This window comes from Drosophila ananassae, chromosome XR (assembly GCF_017639315.1).
Source record: "Drosophila ananassae strain 14024-0371.13 chromosome XR, ASM1763931v2, whole genome shotgun sequence".
Lineage (NCBI taxonomy): Eukaryota > Metazoa > Arthropoda > Insecta > Diptera > Drosophilidae > Drosophila > Drosophila ananassae.
The window spans coordinates 16,258,588-16,284,308 of NC_057932.1; the positions used below are offsets into that span (position 1 = coordinate 16,258,588).

The 25,721-nt window shown below is 36.0% G+C and overlaps 1 protein-coding gene across 2 annotated transcripts; it reads right to left on the reverse strand.

The window, feature by feature from the left end:
• Nucleotides 1-20,414: 20,414 nt before the first annotated feature.
• Nucleotides 20,415-24,404, reverse strand: LOC6507951 (circadian locomoter output cycles protein kaput). 2 transcript variants are annotated; one of them, XM_032452058.2, is made up of 4 exons: nucleotides 23,915-24,404; nucleotides 22,288-22,886; nucleotides 22,014-22,163; nucleotides 20,415-21,406 (listed from the first exon to the last, which is right to left on the reverse strand). In XM_032452058.2, the coding sequence occupies exons 1-4, from the start codon at nucleotides 23,919-23,921 to the stop codon at nucleotides 20,549-20,551; spliced, it is 1,614 nt and encodes a 537-aa protein (XP_032307949.1). In that variant the 5' UTR covers nucleotides 23,922-24,404; the 3' UTR covers nucleotides 20,415-20,548. The 2 variants fall into 2 exon arrangements, with proteins under 2 accessions (XP_032307949.1, XP_032307948.1); XM_032452057.2 differs by lacking the exon at nucleotides 23,915-24,404 and having other exon boundaries at nucleotides 22,288-23,705.
• Nucleotides 24,405-25,721: the final 1,317 nt, after the last annotated feature.

Genomic DNA, 25,721 nt, shown 5'->3' on the forward strand with positions numbered 1-25,721 from the left:
GGGCACAAACAGAACGGATAGGAGGGGGCGGGGGTCCTGAAGGGCGCAAGTCAATCAGTCAACTGCGAAGGCAATCACTCAATGGGAACACACACACACATCCCGGTACACTGAGAGAAAGGTAAACAAGGAGAGGTGGGGGAGGGTGTGAGGTAACCCGTGGCGGGGGCCGGGGCAGGGGTGAGGTCACAATTCACAAGTGGCCTGTCAAATATTGACCGAACCCCTTTCAAAGGACTCGAAAAGAAACACAACTTCACAGGCGAATGCGATGGACAAACATTTGAATATAAATATTAAAAAAAAAGAGTAGAGACCCCTCCTTGTTGCCCACTCCTAAAGGGATATATATGGAATGCGGTATCTGGTCAGTTGATACCGATCTTGGATCTTGGATCTCAGGTGCTCATGTAATCCTGGAGAGAGAGACAGTTCATTAAACCGAATGCGACTGGACTGGCGACTTAATTGGTTGCCCATTATGGAGCTGGTCAGCTACGATCACATACGAAGCTAAACACTGAGAAAAAAATTAAGGGTTTATGGTGAGAAATGGATAAAAATATTATTAACTATATTTTTTATAATTTTTTTCTACCAAAAACCTAAAAGTTAGAGCTCTACAGCTCCTAGAACTTCTCTTGAACCGTAACCCCTATAAAAACTCATTTCTTTTCTAATTATCTTTACTAGTTACCCCCTTTTCTTGAAGTGCCATCTATCCCAGACAATATTTGATTAACAAATCCGCGGGAGGAGTACTGCAGTAAACTTTTGCAGTAAAAGGATCGTCTACGAGACTGTATTCTAGATGGTAGATGGTAGAATTTCAAACCAAAACAAGTGTGGCCCGATCGGAGGACTAATTGCCGGCCAATAATATGACAGCGTTCTCATTCAATTAAAATATCCATATCTAGTGCAATTAGACGATGTCCATCGCTCATTAAACTTGCACGAATTATTGCACGCACTTTGTCATACATTTTAATTTCACTTTGTCCGAGACAGCAACGAAAACAACAACTGACCAGAAAGGAAAGTTAATTGGAGGCAAAAACGAAGCATAGATACTCTTTAAAGAGTTATTTTAATTTTATTTTAATTTTTATTAAGTTTTTAAGGCAAAAAGTAAAGATTATGAAGATTTTAGGGGAGATATAGAAGATATAGTCAACCGATTCTACTAATTTTTATATATATGGTTTATAAGACTGCTATTAATGTCTCTACCAACTTTCATCTCAATATCTGTTAAAACAACCGAGTTATATGACTTTAAAATATTTTAACGGACATGCGGACACGCGGACAAGAGTATTCCGACTTGGTAGGCATTCCTGGTCCCCTACAGTTGAAAAATCATAGTATCCTTTGGAAGAGTATCTGTATCTTTGCTGACTTCGAAGGCAACAACTAAATCGGATTGGAAAGAGCGAAGGCGGGGGTAGAGAAGGGGCTACGATCTTTGGATCTTTGGAGTTATCTGTGCTACACATTAGCAATTACGCTCATTACACTTAATTACAGAAAACTAGGAGTGCATGAAGATTTCCACATGAGGACGGGACGACTTCGAATGCGAAATGCGAAATGCGATCGGAGGAGAGCCAACCTGAACCTGAACCTGAATCTGAAAACTTGGATTGGAACAGAGATCGGTTTTGGTTTTGGTTTTGGAGAGGGGAATTAAATACAGAGAGAGAAATATAAGAGTAACTATACTAGATAATAGAAAATTATTATATTTTAAGACTGAAATAATTTTAATAAAATATTTAAATTGGAAACTAAATATTTTTCATATTTAAGTTGATTTTTTGTTAAAAATCACTATCATATCTATGTCTTAGTTAAAGTCCAAGTCTAGATAGAGATGGCATTAGTGAAGGAGAAAGAGAAAGAGAAAGGGAGAACGGGGGCGAAAGAGATGGCATGCGGAGCAAGTGAATTATTGCAGTCTCATTATGTGCGATGAGTTATGTATGGCGTATTGCTTTCGTCGTCAGCTCGTCAGTTTTTCTGGCCAGAAGACTGGAGACTGAAGACTGAGAGGAGTGAAGACTGGAAGACTGGAAGACTGGGCAGTGAAGATTGAGTACTGGATACTGGGGATCTAGAGAGTCTGGGGGCATGGAAAGTGCTCCGTGTATCTGCATCGCATCGCCGAAACAACGCCAGACAACTGACTGGCCATCTGTCAGTGCCTTGGCCCCATCCCCTCCCCCCTTCCTTTCAGTCTCCTACCCCCATATACCCCCCCCTTTCTACGGCACTGTCCTGGCCGAAGAATGTAGTGCGATGGTCGCCTAAATCAAGCGTACTTAGCGAATGATTTACATTCCGAAAGACAGCAAACACACTGCTTTGCGGTATGTGATGTTATGCGAGCAGCAAACAACAACAACAACATGCACAGCAGCAACATCCAACATCCAACATATACACCTGGAGGAAAGTGGTGTGTGTGTGAGTGCGTGTGTGCCCCACAATGCAGCAAAAGGAAAAGAAGCTTGCCCCAAAATGAAGAACAAATCAAAACGAACTATAAGATCTCCTACAATTTCCAAAGAAAAACTGATTTAAGAATAGTGTTTAGTATTTTTAGTATTTTTAAGGAGTTTATTAGTATTTTTGTAGGAAATAGTATTGTTTAAATATTCTTTATTCTTTTTCAACTGTTTTTTTAAATCTATTTCTTTGATGAACTTCTAAGATCTCACTTATATTTAAATAAATTAAATACTTAAATATTGAAGTGGTGTCATTTATATATATTTAAATATTTGTAAGTGGTATATTAGTATTTTTGGTATATAATAGTATTTTTTAAATATTAATTATTCTTGTTATTTTTTTTATTTTTATAATGAGCTTCTAGGACCTTATTTAATAGTTTCTATACAATTAAATATTTAATTATATTATCTATATATATTATTGATTATTTTTAAATTTTATATTAGTATTTTTGGTATTAAATTATATTTTTTAAATATTCTTTCTTCTTTTTATTCTCTTTCTATTTCTACGATGATTATAATTTGATTTCTATGCCATTCCATTTAATTAAATATTAAATTACATTAAGTATAAGTAATTAATAATTTTTAAATATTATATTAGTATTTTTTAAATATTCTTTGATCTTGTGATTCTTTTATTATTCTATTCTTTAAGCAAATACCTTAAATTCCTTCTTCCAAATTAACTTTTAAGGTCTAAGTTAATAATTTTTAGATTATTTATTAAAATATTAAGTAGATAATTAATGCTACTATTTTCTAGTAGATCTCGTACAGTAATCCCCCTATAACCCTTACACTTTATCCCCAAAATAAAACTAATACTCATTCGTATTCCCGCCACTTCCTCCCAAACATGTCACTTCCCTTGAAGGGAAAAGAAAAAGCCCCCAATGCGTTGGCTCTATTTACTCACAATGTTCTAGTTTTTATTATTTTTTATTAGTATTTTGAGGTTTTTTTTTTAATCTTTATGACGTACGAGGAGTACGTAGAAGACGTAATGCCGGCCAATATGAATGAGTTATAAATAGAAATACTATAAAAAATATAAATAACTGAAACAAACTGAATCATACATTTATTATTTAATTTTTTATTTTATTTATTTTTTTTTCAATGGCCAGACCAATCAATATGCCGCAGTCAGAGGATTGTGGGGCAAGCGATAAAAGGAGGGAGGGTGGAGAGGTGGTGGGGGGTAGGGTGGTGGTATAGTGTGTGGCAGGCACCGGCACCGGCACCGCAAAAAAGTCGGACGCTTCCTCGCATAAATATCACCAGCAATTACTCAGTCATAAGTCTGCCGCTCGCTCGTTTGCTGTCATGACATGAGTGACTCTGCTCGGCTCTACTCTACTCTACTCGCTCTATAAGGTTGTTGTTACCAGAAGCACAACCAGAAGATCTCTCCTTTAATGCATCCCCATGGTTTACCCCCTTCCAAGGGGGGCTCCCGCTCCTGTTCCGCCTCTGGCAAGGAACAGACATCGAGTTTGCAGCTCAAGATGCGAGATGGGCGATGGAAGATGGAGATGAAGATGGTCAAGCAGATGGATGGCAAAAAGGCGATGGGTATACCCCCTAAAAAACAAAGAACAAGAGAGGACTATGGTGTTGGTTTGGCAAATTTAAAAAAAAAAAATAAAACAAAAACAAAAAAAAAAGCCAACAGTCCTCAGTCTCCCAAAAACATGAGCCACTGGGCGGTAATTTGTTAAAGCTTCCTTACTTTTCAACACTCCCTCCCCCCACCCCCTTGACAGGAAAAGGGGGGGAGAGAGTGGGAAACCCTGAAGGATCTGAAGTCGAACCCAGAGCCTTAATTGTGGTGGCCCCTTGAGTGGCTGACTGTTTTAGATCCTTGCGACTACTTTGTCTTGAAGATAAATCTCCGGAGCCATCCATCTAAGTAGACCAACTTTCAGGCTACAGTTCGTCATGATCGTCAAAGTGCACTGGACGAAAAGTTATATACCATAGAGTAGTATTATTTGATGAGTTTAGATATCAAGTTTGGTGGGTTTAGCTTTAATAGTTTATGAGTTATGGAAGAGTAAGTGATTTGGCGGACAGGCGGACAAGCGGACAGGGGTTTTTGAGGTTTTTTTATTTTTTGAGGAAGGTTTTTAATAAAAAAAATGGAAACTTAAGAGGTCTAGATACTAGATCTTCTCTAAAAAACATGTTTTTATTAAAAAAAAAAATAAGAATTGACGGACAAACTGACGGACAGGCGGACAAGCGGACAGGGGGTTTTCAAGATTGTTTTTAAGAAGGTTTCGAATAAAAAATAAAAACTTAAGAGGTCTAGATACTAGATCTCCTCAAATATACTCTTAAATAAATGTATTTCTTAAAAAAAATATAAAATAGAAGGACAGACTAACGGACAGAAGGACAAACGGACAGGCTACCAGCTATCCTACTTGATACTTCTATATCCCCTTAAATAATACTTAATATATATTATTTTTCTCACTGTATCCAGGGAGATCTCCCTCTTCAGATCAAGCACAAGCCCACAGCTCCCTCTTTAAGAAAAAAAAACAAAAAAAAAGAATCTTTTGGAGAAGAAAGAAGACTCTTGCTGACTCGAGCACTTGCTTCCTCGACACAAATCAACGGGGATGACAGACCCTGACACACCGACAGTATACTAGGGATGAGTCTCGGGACCCAGGCTCCGAAACCCCAGATCCCGGGGGCTTTCCATCATACCCAGAGCCCAGAGAAGTCCCAAGTCCCGGTCCAGGGCGAGCGCCGAGCCGAGCCTCGGTTCGAGTCAATGAAAATGTTAAGCATCTTACGCCAACATCAATTTCGCGTTTATTTATAGCCGCGTTTTCCTTCCTGCCACTCGCTCCTTGGCCACCAGATCTTGGCCAACTCAGCGCCAGGCCCCCTACCTCCCTCCCTGACGTCACTGATAATAAGTCCTACTATCCCATAATACCATAATATGTCATATGGGATGGGATTTGTTTAGTCAAACTTACGCATTAACAGTTAAAAAGTAGAGGCATCAGTGTCGTCACTGTTTCCATTTTTTATTTATTTATTTTGGCCTGTTTTTTATGCTTTTTTTGTTTTTTTGCGCTTTTGGCCATATTACTGAGTCAATAGCCGGGCCGCAGCGCCAACAAGTTGTGGCTGTCAGGCGTAGTCACCGCCGCAGTTGGTGGGTTTATTTAACAGATCTTTATATATACCCTATAAAGGGGTATATACGAGGGTATATGGGGGTACATGAGTGTGCTTTAGTTTGCCAAAGGATTATAGAGCAACAAGATATGAGTTGTGGGAGGAATAATCTTCAAGATTTGAGATAAAAGATTGAGATTTAAGAAAACAAAAGAGTTTAAATATTAAATGGTGGCATTAAGGTCATAGTTTTTGGTTTTAAAATATAAAAGAGATCGTAAAAAGAAGGTTAAAAATGTCTAATAAATATCTAAAAATGTCTTAAAATTTTTAAAATATTAAAAACCGTTCAATTTTATTTAAAAACTTTATTTCTTGCAAGTGTTTTAATTAAAAAAATTAACAAAAATAAATCTCAAAATAAATCAAATCTTAAAAACTCTTAAACCATTTATTTTTCCAGGGTATTACCTTAGTTTATACATTCAAAAATTAAGCTGCTTTTGGGCTTAAAAAAGAAAACAACATTTTCAATGAATTTATTATAAAATATAGAGAAACTCTGTCTAAAAATGTCTAAAATGTTAAAAATTGTCTAAGTTTAAAGACTTTCATTAAAAAACTTCAACAAAAATAGTCATATATAATATACATTTTATTTTAATCTATTAAATTGATTTTTCCAGGGTATAACCTTAGTCTATACCCCCAAAATTAAACTACTTTTGGACCGAGGAAAATAAATGCAATGAATTTATCATAAAATTGCGAGAAACTCTGGCGTTTTTCGCCGAAAACCAAAAAATGTGCGACTCGAGTTGCCTGAGATGCGGCTTCTGGCCTCTTATCTGTATCTGTATCTGTATCTGTATCTGAGTATCTGTATCTGAGTAACCACCAGTATCTTTAGTATCTTTGTATCTAAGATGAAATAAAGGCGCCAAACGACCTTGATAATAATTTTTTTATTTATTTATTATATTTATTTAAATATTTTTTGGAAGGAAGTAAGTTTATGTTTTTTTTTTGGGGAAGGCTTACTTTTTAGATAAGAATATATCGATTGGAATTTCCGACAATGACCCCCCCTTTAATTGGTTAGAAAAATCAACTCTTTTCATTATCAAAAGTGTTATATTGGATGTGTTGTAAGTTATACAATTGCCATGCTAATATATTTCACATATTTATAGGCAAATTTATTTGGAAATTTATTGGTGTTGGTTCTTGGAATGACTGAGAAGGAGGAACCGAACCACTGAGCACTTTCCTTTGAATGTTTAGCTTCTGACCCGCGGGGGCCTCGAAAATTTTATTTTCCCATCGTCCAGTCCATATAGTCTATATATCCCATAGCCCATAGCCCTAATCTAATCTAAATAGAAACGAAGCTTAAGCGGAAATCAGATAGCACTTGAATAAATCACTTCCAACAGACCCGCACATTAAATTATTTATTATTATTGGCCGCATAAAAAAAATAATCTTTAATTAAATATTATTGTTTAGTAGAGAGATTAGTTAGTTAATAGATTTACAATTTACAATTTAATTAATTATTAAATTTATATTTTGTAGTACTGCCAAGCCCCATACTCCACTTGGAGGTGAAAACTCTTCTTTTTTGTGGCATTTCCGATCGTTTAGGCCAAGTTTGTTAGCAAGTTGCTTGTCTAAGCCAAGTTTGCTTTTGGGCCAAGTTATGATCTCTCTCTCTCTTTGGGTTTTAGGGTTTTCTTTTGGACTTTGGAGGAGACCCCATCACCATCACCGTCACCAGTTGACCAAAAAATGCCTGGGCCTTTTATGATGGGAAACAGTTTGCGGCTTAAATCATGTTGTGTGTGTGTGTGTGTTGTGTGTGTTGTGTGTGTTAGAGTGGTGTGTGGCAACAACAAACATCATCATAATCGTTGCTAACCCATTCATGTACCTTCCTATTTTTTTTTTTTTTTTTTTTTTAGATTTTTCTTTTTTGATTTTTTGTTTTGTTTTTTGTGCCTAATGACAAAGACTAATATTTTCTTCCTGTGACATATCTCTTTCGTGCATTGAAATTTACTTTTTGTTTGGTTGTTGTTGTTGTTGTTGTCTCTTATTGTTGTTATTGTTGTTGTTGTCTCTATTGGCCATGTTGTCGCTCCATTTAGACCAAAAGAACGGAGGAGGAGACCCCCGGGGCCAACAACAAGCATTTTATGGAAATTATTTGTTGCATTGCGCTGCTAATGTGTTAAAACAATATCTTGTCCATCTGTCCGTGTGTCCGTTTGTCCGCTTGTCCGTTTTGTCCGCCTTGTGTCCGCCTTGTCCAACTGTCCGCCTGTCCGCCTTGTCCGCCTTGTCCGCCTTGTCCCTCCACTTCTTCGGCTTTTTGTGTGTACGCTGTGTGGCACAAACAAGATGAGGAAATATTTACACAAGCCCATGGGCCAGCCAGCTGTGAGCGGCACAACCGGGCACGCCCCTGCACACCGCCGCCTCAAAGTCTCAAATACAAACCTTTTCTTTTTTTTTTTTTTGGTTGCAATTGGCAAACCAACGACAAAATGTCTAAAGTGTCTCTCAGTCCTTCCTTTTTAGGGTTTTCTGGTTTTCCAGTTGTAGGCGGTAGACCACCCAGTCTCGGCTCGGTCCTCTTGTCCACCTCTGTCCATTGCATCAATTAGCTCCCACTGAGCATCTCATTTCACCTGCCCGCGCTGCTTGTGTTTGGTCAACCGTCGGTGGTCAGTCGTGGGTCAGTCAATGGGTTTCGGCCTTCCAGCCTGCTTTCCAGCCTGCCCTTCTTCCCAATTGTCTCGGAAGCGCGCGAGCGTTGCGAATTGCAGGTCTCTTCTGCTGGTAAATTGAAACGTCACCCCTAACCCCTCGACAGCCTTATTTCCATGCCATTTCCCAAGCCCGGCCCCACACGGCGTATGCGCAACGGGTTCCCCCAGCTACCCAGTGTCCTGGTCCTTTTTTTTTTTTTCTGCTGATAGTCTTGTTTAGTGTGAAATTCCTGCTGATTGAGGGAGTTCTGTCAGGGACATTATTTGTTTGGAATATATTATTATACTTGGCAGTTTTAAACACAAACATTTCACGGTGGAGTTGGTTTTAAGGCCTTTTATGGATTACTTCTTCTTAATTATATTTATTAATAATGATTCTTTATCCTTTCTTTACTTAAATAACTATAATTATATTGAAAATATCCAGAAACTGACTAAGTTTCATAGAACTCTATAATAGAACAATAATAATACCTCAAGTGTTGTAATATAATATTATATGATTTAATATACGATATAATATACTATCTCTGATCATTTCTAACTTACTTTTATCCTAATATACATACTCTGAGGTATATGGGATATACTCCAAACATAATATTAATAATATTATATATACTAAGGCCATTTTCCATAAAAATATAAGAAACTACTATAAAATGGTAGTAATAGTAATAGTAAAATAGTAAAGTATTCTAACAGAAAATATATAATATTTTACATATATTTTTAAAATATCAAATAGTTATAAAATATACTACCTACTAGTACCACTCTTATACTATACTTTAAACCTTATATATTCCTATTTTTCTTACCATTTTATACTTAATAATATATTATATAATTTCTTTACTTAATTTCTTTACTTTTTCTTACCATTTTATACTTATTTATATATTATATAATTTCTTTACTTAATTTTATTTCAATATTTTTTATATTTTATTACATTTTTTACTCAAAAAAATCATAATATTTTAGAAATCTATACCTTCCACCGTTCTATTTCTTTACTTTAAACCTTATATTTTACTTACTTACATTTTTCTTAGTATTTGTATATTTTATTAAATTGTTCTACTTGAAAACATAATATTTATATAAAATATAGACCTCCTCCTTTCCACCTTTCCATTTCTTTCCTTTGACTTAATTTTCTTCCCATAATACCGTCGTTTTTAAGAAAAAAAAAAAGTCCTTTGGAGAGGCCGCCCTTTTATGGGATTTCCGTTTTGTTTTGATGGAAACATCAGGGACATCCTTAGAGAGCCTGGCACCGTTAACACTTCCGAGACTCCCATTGTGGATCAGGTGTTTGTAGTCCCCCACCCCATCCCGTCCTCCTTCGGTTGTCCTTTGCGTGTCCTTGTTGGCCTTTTCCGATCGATTTATTTTTGTATGGTTGGGCCTTTTGTTGGTGGAGGAGCGAAACAAATATCAGGAAATGTCATCATTTGTAAAAAGGACAAGGACTTCGTCCTGAATTGAATTAAGTCCCGTTTCACAGGATCACAGGACATTGCCACACATGGCGTGAGAGTACTGAGCAGAAAGAGAGAGAGTGAGAGAGAGAGAGAGAGTGAAATTGTCACTAAACATCTGCGTCTTACCTTTCTCTCACACTGTGTCTTCTTTCTTTTCTTTTCCTTTCCCAACCTTTTCTTTCTTTTTAACCCCACCCCACTGCCCACTCCCCCCCCCCCCCCCCCCAGCCGTTGCACCCCTGATGGCCGCTCTCTTGTCTTGTTTGCATTGTTCTCGCCCAAAAGAGATTTGATCAGTTTTTAATGAACTTCATTCATGTTTGAATGACTTTGATCAGTTCCGCTTTGTCCCCTCTCTCTCTCTCTCTCTCTCTGGCTGTCTATCTCTTTCTATTACCCCGCCCCGCCCCCTCTCACGTTTCTCACTTCAACAATAGCAAATACACAAACCTTTTTTTGAACGCGTGCGGTGCGATTTTTGTGTTGTGACAGAATAAAAAAAAAAAAGAAAAAAAAAAGGAAATTAAAAAGAACAAAGTCTGAGGGTTGAGGGTAGAGGGCAGAGGAAGTGCCAGGGGAGAGGGGAGAACTGGCAAAAGTCAAAAGGTTTATTCACAAAAATTAAAAGAATTAAAAAAGACATACATACAACATTTAAGATTTAAAAATTAAAACCTAAAAAGATAAACTTTTAACAATACATATTACTTTACTATTTTAAAAAAAAATTAATATTAGTTCTAGTTATTTTCTAGCAGTCTATAATATTTTAAAAAACAATAATAAATGTTACACATAAATACACTTGAAAAAAAGAACAAATTTTATACTATTCCCAAGCTGGAGCTAATCCTCGGATAAAGAAACCCCTCTTCTAAGCCGCTTGCCTCCGAAAAATTTTCTCACTCTTCAAAATAATAAGAGGGGAGGCCTTCATTTACAACAAATCGAACAACAAATACCCTAAAAATAGCAAAATAAATAAAAAATAAATTGTATAAGCTATGAAAAATATTAAAAAATATTTAAATAATGAGAAAAATAAAGAAAAAAATAAAATTAAAAGCCTACGAATTAAAAAAAAACACAAATTAGCGGACAAACGGACAAGCGGACACACGGACAAAGAAATATGCCAAAAAAGGTAAAAAATCCTCAAATAAAAAATATGAAATAAAGAGAAACTAAATAAAAAAAGTTATTACAAATTATCTATAAATATTTTTTTAAAATAAAATTTTAAAAAACCAAAATACCCTCCCAAAAAGAAGTATAAAAAAAAATAATAACCAAACAAAAAGTAAATCAAGTTCAACGAGGCGTACAACAAATATTTTCACCAAGTGCCGACAGTTACCCCCTACCCCCTACTACGTCCCTCTAGACACCTTTAGCGGCTTCCCACCCCCACCCCTCCCCTTGACAGTGCCGCCTCCGCCCCTGGTTAGCTGGAGATGGAGATTGGGTTGATTGAGGGTCCTTCAAAAAAAAAAAAAAAAAAAAGGGTACAAAAAACAAAAAATCTGAAAAAAAAATCCAGTATTAAATGTGTCCCACATTATGACCTCAATGCGATGGAAAGAGATAGCCAGGTGATGGGGCAGAAAGAGAGGGGTAGATCGGGAAGGCAGAATAGGAGAGGTCGGGAGCCTGCGAGAGAGATGATATAGAAAAATTTATTATTTTACTTGTCAGAATTTGTGCAGCAGAAGATCTGTTAAGACGACAGTCGCTCATCATGATCGCGATGATTATCATTATTGAGGCACTCTTGCTTTGATCTGCCACAAAGTTGCGCCCAGTTTTCAGTTCAGGCTCATCTTAAATCCCATTCCTTATAACCTTTATGAAGGTAGTCCCCCTCCCTGCCTACCCCTGCCACCCTGCCACATGGGCGCAGCAAGTGCAACCCGGTGTTGCCGCCAAAGTTGACGCTTTGTGTCATTGTCAAGTGTTGCGCCTTGTTTGTGCAGCACCACACACAACAACAACAACAAAGAGAATTAAAGAATAAAAAAAAAATATTATTACAACAACAAAAAAAAAAAAAAGAGAGAAGAAAGAAGGAGGAGCACTGAAGACACGATGACGCGGAGGAAGAATCAGAATTCAACATTCAGAATTCTGAATCCAAAAAAAAAAAATCTGAATCTGAATCTGAATCTCAATCCCATTTGCTCTATTTTTTTTTTATTCCTGATTAATGTGTGTCTTTTCAATTCTTTTTTTATTATTATTTTTTTTTAAAGAATAGAGGCCCCAATTGACATTCCAATAGACGGCCAACAAATAGTCCCAACAATGAGTGTTGGCCGTGTTAATAACAAATTATAACAAATTCCACAGTTTTCACATTTTTTTTTTAAAGGATAATTATGTAATAACCGATACTTGGATACTCTTCCCGCAATAGAGTATCTAGAAGCGCAGAGGAAGCTTAAATATTATCTATTAGTGTTCAATAGAATAAAAAAAAAGACTTAAAACCCTTGAGCTTAAAGCTCTAAGTTTTAAGTTTAAAAATAAATTAAACTTTTAAGAATTTCAAGCTTTTTTTAAGGGAAAATATGAGATAAAGTAAATTAAATATATATATTAAATATATATAAACAAGGTTCTATATATCCTTTAAAGAAATATAGAAAATTAAAATATTAAAAAAAATATATATATATAAAATTATTAAAGCTATAAGAACATATATATTTAGGGTTTAAAAATAATATATAATATATTATACAAAATGGGTAAAATTCATAAATAGATTATATAAAAATTAAATTATAATCAAAAAATGAATTAATAAAATATTTATTTACTAATTAAAAATTAATTAATCAAATCTTGCCACTTACCCGCCCACTGTACCTCCTTTTGACTCTTTATATACAATGCATGTAGATATTTCTACTCCTTTTTACATACATAGATTGTTATTTACATACATGAGTACATATGTAATACATGGTATGTATGTATGTATGTCTGTCTTGCTCCTCCCTATGTATAATTGCCACTTCTGCTGCCAACTGTACCGTTGCCTAGGCGACGCAGCGGCTGCTGCAAGTTGTCCACTTCTTCCACCCACACACATTCGCGGGGGGGAGGCAGGCTTCGCGAATTTAATTTGTTTTTAATTTTCAATTAATTAACTCTTAAAACACAAACTAACTAGATCCTAGTTAGTGTTTCCTTGCTGCTTCCCCCTCTTCTGCCCCAAAGAGCGGCACATATAGCGGTTTTCTTTTGACTAACGGCACTTGAGTCACTCACTAAAAAAAACAAAAGCAAAAAAGACACTTTTATATTTCCTTTATTTTTCCTTTAATTGGCTTTTGGGACACTATTTTGAGCAGTGTATCTACTAGATGCAGCTGCAGGGACACACACATGAGGACTATGCCCTTATAAGGCAAGAAAAACCGAACCAATTGCGGCTTCTCGGGGCATGCCACCAAAAAACACATAAAAAACAGCACCCAAAAAAACAGACACTCGCCCCCGACCGATTGCACTTGTTTTTGCACAGAAATCATTATAATTAATGGCATTTTAGTTAGTACTGCCTACTTATGATAGTTAGTCACTGTTTCAGGCACTGATTAGTTAGAACGAGAGCAGTTAACGGGAAACTAGACGCCACGAATCGTGAGATGAAGGATACTGATCGCAAGAAGAAGAGCGTCGCGAGAATGGCGGAGGAGGTGGAGAGTGCGAAAAGCGGAGAGTGGAGAGTGGCGAGTGTGGGAGAGAGGAGGATCGGGTGACGGTCACATTGTCCTGGACTTTGGCGCCAATAAATGAACTTTTGAATTTTTAATTGACTTTTTCTGATTAATTACACGGATTTTGGGGGGATTTTCTGGATTTTCTTTAACTTTTCCAGCAAAAAGCTAATCAAGTTTTTTATCAACGAACTTTGGCGCGAAGGGATTACTTTTTGAATTGTTGATAAGGGTATCTGTGTCTTTGGTATCTGGAGTATCTACAAGATATAGTATCTATAGGAACTAATTATAAGAAGGAATATCTATAAGATCACTAAACTGGATAGGAGTTTTTGGTTTGAAATTGTTTATTTTTTAAGTGATTTTTTCTTTATTCAAAACAATTTAGTTTCTAAAAATTTTATTTATTTTTTAAAGTAATTTAAGCTAAAATACATAAGGGAAAGATTTATTTAAGCTTTATTTAATTTTTAAATATTCTTATATTTTTTATGAAGTTTTTCAAGGAAATAACACTACCATTTAATTTATTTTTGTTGCTTAAAATCTTATGTAATAACTTAAATTTCAACTTCTTCCTGAATTCCCTCCAAAAAACTGATTTATTGCAAGCATTATGTAATATAACCCATATGATTATAAAACCCATCCCTTAAACCCGAATCCTTAATCATTCCTTGTTCTTAAATCTTTATAATTAATCCCTGAATGGGGATTTTTTTTTTTTATTTTTTATTTTTACATTCTTGTCGAAATGCAAATTAATGCGTTTTGAGAACTTATTGACTTTAAACCGTTATGTCTAACCAGAGGAGGGGTGTATCAGGGTGGGGTAGATGGCAGGTGGGTGTGCGTTTGTGTGTGTGTGTGTGGGGGGGGGGAGGGGGTCCAGGAGGGCGAGTCACGTTCGCCAGGTTGCATAAATCAAGTGACAAGTCGCCGCCTTCGTTTTTTGTTCGTTTTTTTTTTTCGAATTTGAGTGTGTCAGTGGCGCAAAAGCAAAGCGGACAGAGGCGGACAGTGGCGGACACTACGGACAGTGGCGGACACTACGGACAGAACGGACAGTGACGGTACAAAAGCGGTAAAAGGTAAAAGGTAAAGGGAGAGCTCCCTTAAACGAGATGCTGTGCCGGTGATTATGACGACAAACCATAAAAACGCATGGCAGGATGTGAGAGGCGCGAGTTATTCCGTGGCTTTCCTGGAAATTCTCAACCAACTTTTTTTCTTTTTTTTTTTTCCAGTTCAGTTTCCCACTTCAGTTGAGGTCTCAGTGGTCTCAGTTCTTAGTTCCAGTTTTCGAGTTTAGTGTATTTTTTTTCGAGTTTTGAATAACCATCATCCTAGAACCTAATCCCATATGCACGTATGCACAAGACTGTCCGTCTGTCCGAGTGTCCGCTTGTCGGTCTGTCCGTCTGTCCGCTTGTCCGCCTGGCAGGACCTCTCCCTGTCGCGGGTGCAAAATGCAAAACAATATCATCATAAAAACGGCACTACCAGCTGAAGTCGTCCATAACCATGACCATGTCCAGTAATATATATACAAATATATATATATATATATATATATATATATAAATATATATATATATAACCGAAAACCGAAAAACTGAAAACCAAAAACCAAAACCGAGAAGCCAGTAGAGAGGTCTCCCAGACACACTCGTGACCGCTATAAATCGATGAAGTCATTGTGTTTTTGTGTCCTGAACCTTCTTCCAAAAAGGTAACAAAATAAGTGCAAAAGAGACCGAGTCGAAGCGAATGAAAGAGACAAAACTATAGGGAAATATCTACTGGGTAGTGGGTACTGGGTTGCCTTTACAATTTCGAGTTTTTATTTTTATTTTCGTACTTTGGTTCGATTTTATTGCCACCTCATAAAAGTAGCATAAACATGTTAGTAGCCTTTTGCTACCGCTACTTAAGTTAGTTGCCACAAATCTTGCCTCTCTTTCTTTTAAAGGTTTCTATCTCTTTTACTCTCTCAAAAGGAATATTTCTTTCATATTATATTTTTAAATATTTTTTTTAAGAGAATATTTTGAGTTTTATAGAGTATTTATTCATTCGGGTATGGATTTTTTGGGTTTCCCCTCTTTTTTTTTATTTTCTTTTTTTTCTCACCTCTGTTCTCCGTTTTTCTTTCAGTGTCAAAGTGTAATAAAATATTACTCATGGTAATTAAAATTTTGTGCTGGCTGTGGCGGCTTTTATTTCTTTTTCCGTCGGCTCAAGTTCAATGTGCACAGAAGCGGAGTTTTACAAAAAAAAAAAAAATCTAAAAAACTAAAGAATAACAAAAAACAAAAATTAAAACAATTAAAAAGCGTTTGTCGAGGTGCTCAACTCCGAAAAATGAAATAAACTAAAAAAAAAATGGTGGGGAACTCGTAAAAACCACGGCGACAGTTCAACGACATGTTTATTAAGTCATACGCAAAATTTGTTAGGCCTGTCTGAGACTCACAAAAAAAAAAAAAAACAACTAAATACTACATATATATAATATAAGAAAAAAAAGGGCTGAGAACTCCTGAGACGGGCAAGACTTTAAGATTTATATCCAAGACACTCTATGAGATTACATAAACGGCCATTAAAGTGTATGCTAATAAAAACAAGATATGTCCCGCCAGACAAGCTCACAAATTATATAATTAAGAGACCCCACTAGAGAGTACTACCTTTATGGCTTTTAGGTTTTTGGCTTTGGGCTTTCGGCTTTAGGCTTGTGTGAAATATTATTTAAAGGCTTTAATTAGAACAGAAGTAGGGGGTTTTTTTGGCTGAATTATAAACTGAATGAGGGCTTCAATCAAATCAATTAATTTTTAGGCTTAAATAATATATTTGACCTATTTGTTGGACTATTTGTTAAGTAATTTAATATAATATTTATATATTTAATAGAATACTTTATAGCCTTAAAGAATATGATAATAAATCTTAAAGTGTTTCAATAATTTTTATTATTATAAGTCTATTTTTTGGACAATTTTTTTTAGTAATTTAATAGGCTATTTAATCCAATATCTTATATAGGTAGTAACAATTACTGAAAAATTGATAAAGAATTGAAAACCTTTTAAGAGAAGCTCTTCAAAAAACAAGAAATATATAAAGAATTGTTGAAAAATTCAACAAAAAAAAGCCATCAGCCGGCCGGCAAACGTAAATAATAACAACTTTAAAAAGCATAATCATAAAAAAAAAATTATGAAAATAAAATAAACAATAACAACAACAGAAGCAGTGGCAGAAACAGCAGCTCCACTGGCGATAATAATAATAAACAAAAAAAATACAGAAAAATATGGAAAAAAAATGTGAAAAAAAAATATATATTGAAATACGAACGATTTGAAATGCAAATCACACGACCAATTTGACAAATTAATTGAATCGCTTTGTAAACAAATCGAAACTCGGGCCGGGCCGGCTAATTGACAGGGTCACTCCCTGGGATTAGGGGGGTGTACCAGGGGGTACTCCACATAGAGAGCCCCATATGGAGCTCTAATGGCTTGAAAATTGAAACCAAATGGGGATTTATGGTTTTTTTTTTTTTGGTTGCCAGACGGAATGGATTTTTAAGAAGCCACGATGACAACTGGAATGTTTTCTAAACAAAGGTTCGCTTTTTCCATCAAATTTTACTACAATAAATACTTAAAAAATTATATTCAAAATAGTAGTGGTATTCCCCTTTAAATTAAATCATTCAGAGCCAGAAAACAATTGGAAATTATGGTTTATTAAGATTATTAAGATTATGAGAGAGATAAGGTATATTTTTGGGAAAGCCCCGTGGGAACTGTCTAGCTTTTTTTTTTTAATTTAATTGAAAGGTTATTAAATATAAATAGGGAATTCAAAAAAAAATAAAAACTTAGCTAAACAAAAATTATTCTTTTTAAATATAATAAAATAATCATCAAAATATAATAAAATGTTTAAATAAAATTAAATAAAAATGTATTATAATTATAATTTATAATAATTAAATAAATGAAAAACCATAATTATATTGTTAATTTTTGGTCACTTGTCTCGTTTTTCGATTGAGATTTCAAGAGATTTCGAGAGATTCCATCAAAAAATAGAAACCGAAAGCGTAAATCCTGGACGGCCCAGAACAAGACGAAAAGGGCCGACAGGACGACGGCATTCCTGGAAGGTGTCGCCGATCCGCAGGACAATAAAAAACACACAAAAAAAGAAATGAGCCAAGAAGGAGATTGGAAATTTTCTTTCGGTTTCGGAAAGACAACATAAAAAGAAGCGCAAATGGCCAAAAAGGACAATGGCCCGAGGAAAAAAAGTGGCCAAAAAGGACAAAAGGACCTGAATAGAAATGCAGTTATTTGGGAGCCGAGAGAGAGAGAGAGAGAGAGTCGCCTCCTCCCCGGAAAATGATGGGTTATTAAATATTTTTAATCCCGACACAACTTACTTACCATATTCAAATTTCAGGACACCGGCCAGGTAGCCGACAGGATATTAACCAAAAAAAAAAATGTGAAATATTGTAATGTTTTGAAAAACCACCGTTATGGAAACAGGCCAGGCCAAAAGGACAATAGAGACCAGAGAGATAGAGAATGTCGGACAAAATCGAGCCTCTTTGGTTAACATTTTGCCTTTATTGTGCACGCTGTTTAAATATTTACTGAGTTTTACAATATTTATGACAGCTAAAAACATAACAACACCTACTTTACCCAAAAAGGGCTCACAAAACACACACACTTGACACATACATGCCTGCCTCGAAGGATGCAAGGATCAGTACAGAAACGAAAAAAAAAGAGAGTGAGGCTTAAAGACTTCCTTTTAGTCGATCGATTGCAATCAATAAACGGCTTAATATTCCATATATTTTGCTCAAATGTCTCGTGCTAATCCATTTGCATGTCAACAGAGCTGAGAGAGTCCTTTTGCACGACTCCCATTACACAAAAGGACACCTTTTGTTCGGTTCAGCTTCCGTTCCGTGTTGATAATCCCTGGACTCTGGACCCTGGATCCTGGACCCTGGACCCTGGACCCTGAGACTCTCTGGACTTGCAAGCTCGGCAATAAGCCAAGGCATTAAAAAGTAAATTTGCCTAAATCCGCTTTTCAAAAACAAAGGACTAGGAGACAAGGACCTTAAGGACATGCATTTCGAGGACTTGGAGACAAGTGTTCGGTCGTGTTTTAGTTTAACACCAAAGGATAAACGATAGATCATCTTACCGATGATCCCACCGAAATACGTCTAATATTTTGAAGACTAGACACTTCGGACAAAAAAGGACACAAAGGACTTATAGATATTACGTACAAAATATGTAAACTGAAAAATAAAACCCGGCTTTTAAACGTAGAACTTTCATTGATCAGCCCAGACTTCATTGATCATCTTCCCATCTCCTCATTCCATTCATTGGCTTTTGTGGTTTTCTGGCCTTTGTCGGATTGGCTTGGTTTCGATTGGATTGAATTGGATTGCTTTGGTTTCGGATTAATCTACTACCTGTAGTATAGTCTTGGCCAGGTGCTGCTAGAGGGGCTGCTAGAGGGGGGTAGCCTGCTTCATTAAAAGAAGAATATAGAAACAGGTGCGATGTGCTAATAGTTTGGCGCCGCTGGAGATCATAAAACCCGAAGCGTCGGTGGAGTTTATGACTTTCAGCCAACAACAAAAGAGATTCAAGAGGGGGGGACCACACTCAGAAGTGGGTCAAGGTTTCATCGAAATTTTAGAGGGGGTTATCATTTAATAAATTACAAATAAAGGGCAGCTATTGAGAGGTGTTGTTGTCACTAGGTAGAGGTTGGGAACTCATTTTTTTCAAATTTTTAGTTAATTTTTAAGGGGTTAGCACTGTCACTTGTTGAATTAAAAATATTTTTATTTACCCCCTATTTAAATAATTGATTTTTGGCTATAAGTTTGAAGAAGAATTTCTTTCTGTTTATTTAATAAAGCATCCCAGAAAAACCACTTTTTTATAGAATTTTTTTTTAAAAAAATTTCAATATTTTCTAAAACTTCTTTTTGAAAAATTTTATTTTTTAAATAGAAAATAAGGGTTCACCTTGGAAGAAAAACCTATACAAGTTTTAAAATTTATTCCTTTTAATTCCTGAAAATTGAACCCCACTTCTTTTTTTTTTTTTTAAACCCCATTTTAAAATAAAAAATTCATTTATTTAATTTTTGAAAATTTCGTTTCAGTTTTTATTGTTTGCTTTATTTCAGTTGCTGCTCCGGCTGCTGCTGTTCTCTAGATCTATATCTATATATATTAAAATATATATATACTAGACTACAATGGGTCTATAAATACGAAAATCGATTTCTAGGGCGTTCGCTTACACTAACTCGAGGGTTTACTGTACAATTACATCAAGCACTATATCACAGATATTCAAACTAATTCTAACCAAAAAAAATTGTTACTTTTTAAATTAAAAAAATATTAAAAAATATTGGCTTAAAAATAAATAGAAAAAATCTTAAAACTGAAGGTCACATAATTGGGGAGTTGGAGGCTAGGGGGCGTGGTTAAGTAATACTTTGTGGTGGGGAGGGGTGGGAGGAGGTGCGGTTGCTCTTATGTGACTAGAAACGGCAACTGCTATTTTTTAAGATTTCTTTTTAAAATTAAGCTGCTTAAGTCTAAATATTCAATAAATACTTGTTGGAATGTGTGTCATGTTAAAAAAAAAAATAAAATAATAATAATTAATTAATTTTTTTTGTGCTGGCAATCAAATAATTTACTTAAGCTACGATTGATCGATTAACGGTTAAATTAAGGGGCGGGACAGGGGGGCGTGGATGTACGGGTGCAGGAGAAGGGGGGCGGGGTGATATGGCGGTCGACTCACGTGCGCTGCACGCGTGTACCTCTCGACTGCCGCTTGCCACGCCTACCGCCGCCGCCACCGTTGCCACGTTTTTGTGGCGCCACCGATCCACCCGCCTCCGCCCCCGCACCCGCCCCCGCCCTTGCCCCCTGGATAACCTGAATATCCTGCGTATCCTGCGCCGGCTTCGACACCTCATTAAACTCCTTATTCTGCCATTCTTGTGTAGATTTCTTCTGCTGCTGTTGCAGTTTCTTCTGCTGCTTCCGTTGCTGCTGCTGCTGCTGATGCTGCTGGCGATGCTGCCGCTGCTGCCTCTGCTGCTGCTGGCGACGCTGATGACGCTTCCTTTCCATTTTACCGTCACGACGCAATAGCTGCCACATGGTGCGCAGAAAATCATAATAATGATGCTTCACAAAACGCATATCGATGGCATCCGCTTCACTCAAGGCTCCTGCGGCAGGATCACCGCCACCGGAGGAGCCATCGTACGACATTTTTGAACGCAATTTCAAACGTTTGTTCATCTCGAGACGTGATATTTGTGGCAGTTTCTCCAAATCATCTTGTTGTTTTTCGGATGATGCAACACTAACAGGACCATTATCATCGTGTGTCACGGTCGCCACATTAACCGCCGCAACGCCACTGCGCCGCTGCTTCTGCCTCTGACGCGGACTCTGCGTCTGGTTGACGGCGGTCTCCAGCTCGCAGAGGATGCGCCGCGAACTCAAAAGCAGCTCGCGCAGCTCGCGGGCGGTCCGCGACTCCCGGGTTATGGATCGCTGATCCCAGCGGATCTGCAGCCGGCGCAGGTACGCGAAGCTGGCCACGTACGTTTGCATGTTGCGGTACCAGCGCTTCAGGGCAATCTATAAAAAATAAATTCAAAAATAATGCAAATATTTAAGATTAATACAGGGTTTTAAAAAAAAAATTAAGAGAAACAAATATGAGCTATAAATATTTCTCAAAATAATAGAGTCTTTTTAGAATGATTTTCATAAAAAAGGTTTCTTTTAAGTTTCTGTTACAAATTTAATAGAATTTTAATATTTTTTAATTTGAAAAATCTATAAAAAACTCACAAAATTCATATTTTATCCAAAAAGTTTTGATATTCCTATTTATTTTTCATTTTCTCGCTATTCATTCTATTTTTCATTCTATTTTTTTGATCTAAAGAATAGTTCCTAAAAAATACTAGACCCCCAAAAAAAAACTAAAAAAAAGGTTATTTCAAGTTATTTTTGAAAATAATATTAGAAAATCTTTAAAACAAAATGAAATAAATATAAAAAAAAAAGTTTAAAGGTTCTACAATTTTGAAAAGGTTTTTTTTTCAGATAGTTTTTCAAAAAAAAGCTATTTTTACACATTTTAAAGCTAAAAACACTATTTCAAGCTATTTTCTTACTTTTTTTTCCCCCTAAAACTTATATATTTGTTAAAAAAAATATATTTTTTTTGAAAACTTACCGTAGAGTTGGGCTTAAGCTTGGGCAGAAACTTGTAGTTGTGTGTGTGCAAGGACCACATGTTCATATTACGAATATCAATAGCCGAGTCCTGCGAGCTGTTCAAGGTGCGATATTCACTGAAGGCGTGATGCTTCAATTGATTGAATCTCTAAAAATAAATTATACAAAAAATAGTATATAGATTAGAAAAAAAATTATAAAAATTTAATAAAAGAGAAATAGATTTTTTGGAAAAAGTAAGTAAGTAAGAATAATAATTAAAGGACACCCACCTGCCTGGAACGCTGACGATGACGACGATTACCAGCCGAAGGATGATAGTTGCCGGCACAAGGATTCACCCACTCCAGGGCCGTGGTGCTCTCATTAAAGTTTCGATAATCGATCCAGTTACTGTTCCGTTTCCGGTGACGTTTCCTTGGACTTGGACTTGGACTTGAACTAGAACTCGAACTAGAACTCGAACTGGAACTGGAACTAATGATGGAGCTGCTAATGATGCTGATGGGGGAGGGTGGCGTGGTGGCGTTAGTACTTGTACTAATATTAGTGGCTGTTGTTGTTGTTGTTTTTGTTGTTGATGATGGTTCCGTTAGGCCATTATTGGTGGTGGTGCGCGATTCCGCCAATTGTGGCAACTGAGCGGTTAGCAGGATAACGATTAGAAGCAACAGGACCATAGCCGCATCTCCAACTGAACGGTATTTAATTCCGCTGCCGCCTCCTCCTTGTCCGTCTCTATTGATGTCTCTTTCTCCTTCTCCTCTAGTGCCGCCTCCTCCTCTTCGTCCGCCCGGTGTGGCGTTTCCGTTTCCGTTGCCGGCTGCCGTTTTGCCGTCTTTAGCTTTGGTCGCAGCTCGCTGCCAACCAACTGATCCAAAAAATATATATATATAGAGAGTTATATTATAGATATATTCCAAAATTCCAAAAATTCCCATAAACCAAAATTCATAAATTCCAAAAATAAATAACAGTTCTTTTTTTTTTCTCGACACAGGATTCCAAAAAATAAATAATCGATAATTAATAATAATTATGAATGAAAACGGATGACAGGATCTCAAGAGAGAAGGCCGGAGAGAAAGTTTTCTCTTATCTAGATAAAGAGAGTGGGAGAGAGAGAGTGCGAGGGCGGCGCGCGGCTGATGAACGAAAGTGATGGATAGTTGGAGGTTGAGGGAAAGAGACGAAATTCTTCAGACTTGATTCTTCCAAAAAAAAAAGTAAAATAAAGGATATGATTTGATTGGACTGACTTGGACTTGCGTTTTCTTCGAGGACTCGACAAGGACCTGCCTTCTAAAATTTTCTTTTCACAAAATTGACTATTTTTTTTAAGTTTTAATATTTTTTTTGTTTTTGGCTTTTTTTTTTCTTTAATTCGATCTCTTTCCACCACTCGGGTTGGCCAAAAAAATATATATATATATTTATGTTTAATGCAACAATGATGAATGCAACTGCAACCGTGCGACAGTTTGTGCAATTTTGTTTAATTTTTTTAACATTTTCTCTGCGTTTTTTGGTTTTGTTGCTTTTCTTCGCTTTTTTTTTTTTAATTGTTTTTGTCTTTTCCAGGGCGAGATATAAATAAAATATAATATGTGTGTATGTTTTTTTTGAAGGGGGGAAAACTTGTTAATTTAGACACTAAACTCGAGAGTAGCCTGAGCTCCAAACAAAACACAAAAAAAAAAAATTGTAATTGTATCCTTGCTGGTTTATTTTTGCTGTTTAAGGATTTCTACTAAAATTTCTATCTTGCGTTAAAAAAAGGAATAATTATAACATTTTAATTGCGAAAGAGAAAAGAGTAAATAATTATTTTTGGAATCCTTAAAAGTCTTTATATTTTATATAATCTGTAATAATTATTTAATTAAAAATAATACACACACCGCATAATCGATGAATTATAAAGATGAGGGCAAGGATTCTCCTTTTTTCCAATCCTTGGCGTTAATCCAAAATAATTTGTTTTTTTTTTTTGTTTTTAATTTATAGATCACTTTGTTGAAACACCACACTTGAAAAAAATGTTTTTTTTTTATTTTTAATTTTGACAGTTGTAGTTTGTTGATATTTTATAGATGGAGTTTTGAATTGATTTAGTTTTGTTGGGAAAACTAGTACGCGGGGAGTACTACTGCTCGCATCCGAGTGTGAAACCGAACTGAACCAAAAGTTGTGCTGGATTTGACCAGCTTTCTTTAATGAGAGATCGGATCCGGCGTTTTTCCGATACACTCCGATAATACTCCTTTTGGCTACTCCGATTTCGATTGTTTTCGTTTTCGTGACGGAGCTGTTGCTGGTGCGGCGCCGAAAGACGAAAAGCGTCGAAACTGAACTGAACTCGGATTGAAATTGAAACTGAAACTGAGGCGATCGCCCGAGCTCGGTTCAGAGCTCGGTTCAGTCGCTGCCGGCGTCGCTGCACGAGCGTCGGCGGTCCACAAAACCATGGTCCAAATGGCCATAAAGACAGCAAAAACAACAAAAAGGGCACCGCAACCGAAGATCTGCCATCTCGTTCTACCCCGCCCATAACTGATCCTCCCAATGCTCTCGCTCTCCCTCTCCCTCTCTCTCTCTCTCTTTGGCACCTGCTTAGCCTAGAAACGATCGCCTACCTGATAAAGGAGCTCAATCGCTCCATCCCTTTTGCTCCTTGTGGCCTGGGTCGGAGACTCCATTTTACCAATCGTCCAATCCGGGCCACTCACTCAAAGCCACTGAGAGCGGAGGTAGGCGAAGAAAAAGGCCAAAAGAGAGAGCATTCGGGTGGAGAGAGTATGGTGGTGAGAGTGGGAAAGCTACCTGGGTTCCAATATTTTATGGGCCCTCTTTCCCCCATACAGTCCTTCTCTTTCCAGCCCACTGGTAGCCAGGATCAAGCCCTCTCGGTCCATTTTGACCTTGAACTGACCCAATCACCCCTACTGGTCAAGAAAATATCATATCCTGATATTGAAATCAGGTAAGGGGCTTCCAGAAGACTCTAAATTACACTTTTATATTCTGGAAGTTGTTTTTAACAACATTTATATTTTATTTTGAATATTTCGTGATATATTTCTTAAAGATTGTATCCTTATTTTCAATGTCCTTATAAATATAACACTTAGAGATCTAAATGGATTATATTATGTTTTATAATTTATCTTAAACTAAAACTTAGTTTTCTATGAAAAAGTTTAAAAAAAATGAAATTTTTGAGAGTTTTTAAATGTCAAAAGTGTTTTTAAAAACCCCCTATATTATGCTCTGAATAAATATCATAATGTCCGATTATAAATAATACAATATATTAAAAAATACAATTTAATATGACTCTTAAAATTATACTTTAGTATGTATATTACTTACTAATAATTACTAATAATAAGCCTATATTATACTTGCAGATACTTCCTATACATGTACAGATACTTTTTTATAAAATATTACAATATTATTCTTAAAATAATACTCCAAAATAGGTTATATTTTGAAATAATTTTGAAATAATATTTATAAATATTTGAAATATGTTTAACTCAATTTAACTTATTTATATTTGCTTATTTATATACAATTTATATTTAATATAAATGATATCTTATAAAAATAATATTATTATACATATATTAATTTAATATATTTTTACCCAAACACCTACTTTAAAGAACCAATTATTTGAATTTCTGTTCCAAAATTTCAA

Excerpts from the sequence above, each read along its gene's own strand:
- LOC6507951 (XM_032452057.2), bottom strand. The coding sequence starts at position 22,956 with ATGGGAATTTTTGGAATTTTGGAATATATCTATAATATAACTCTCTAT. Across the intron at positions 22,164-22,287 it reads ATCGTCAGCGTTCCAGGCAG|AGATTCAATCAATTGAAGCA; the intron begins GTGGGTGTCCTT and ends ATTTATTTTTAG. Across the intron at positions 21,407-22,013 it reads AGCTTAAGCCCAACTCTACG|ATTGCCCTGAAGCGCTGGTA; the intron begins GTAAGTTTTCAA and ends TATTTTTTATAG.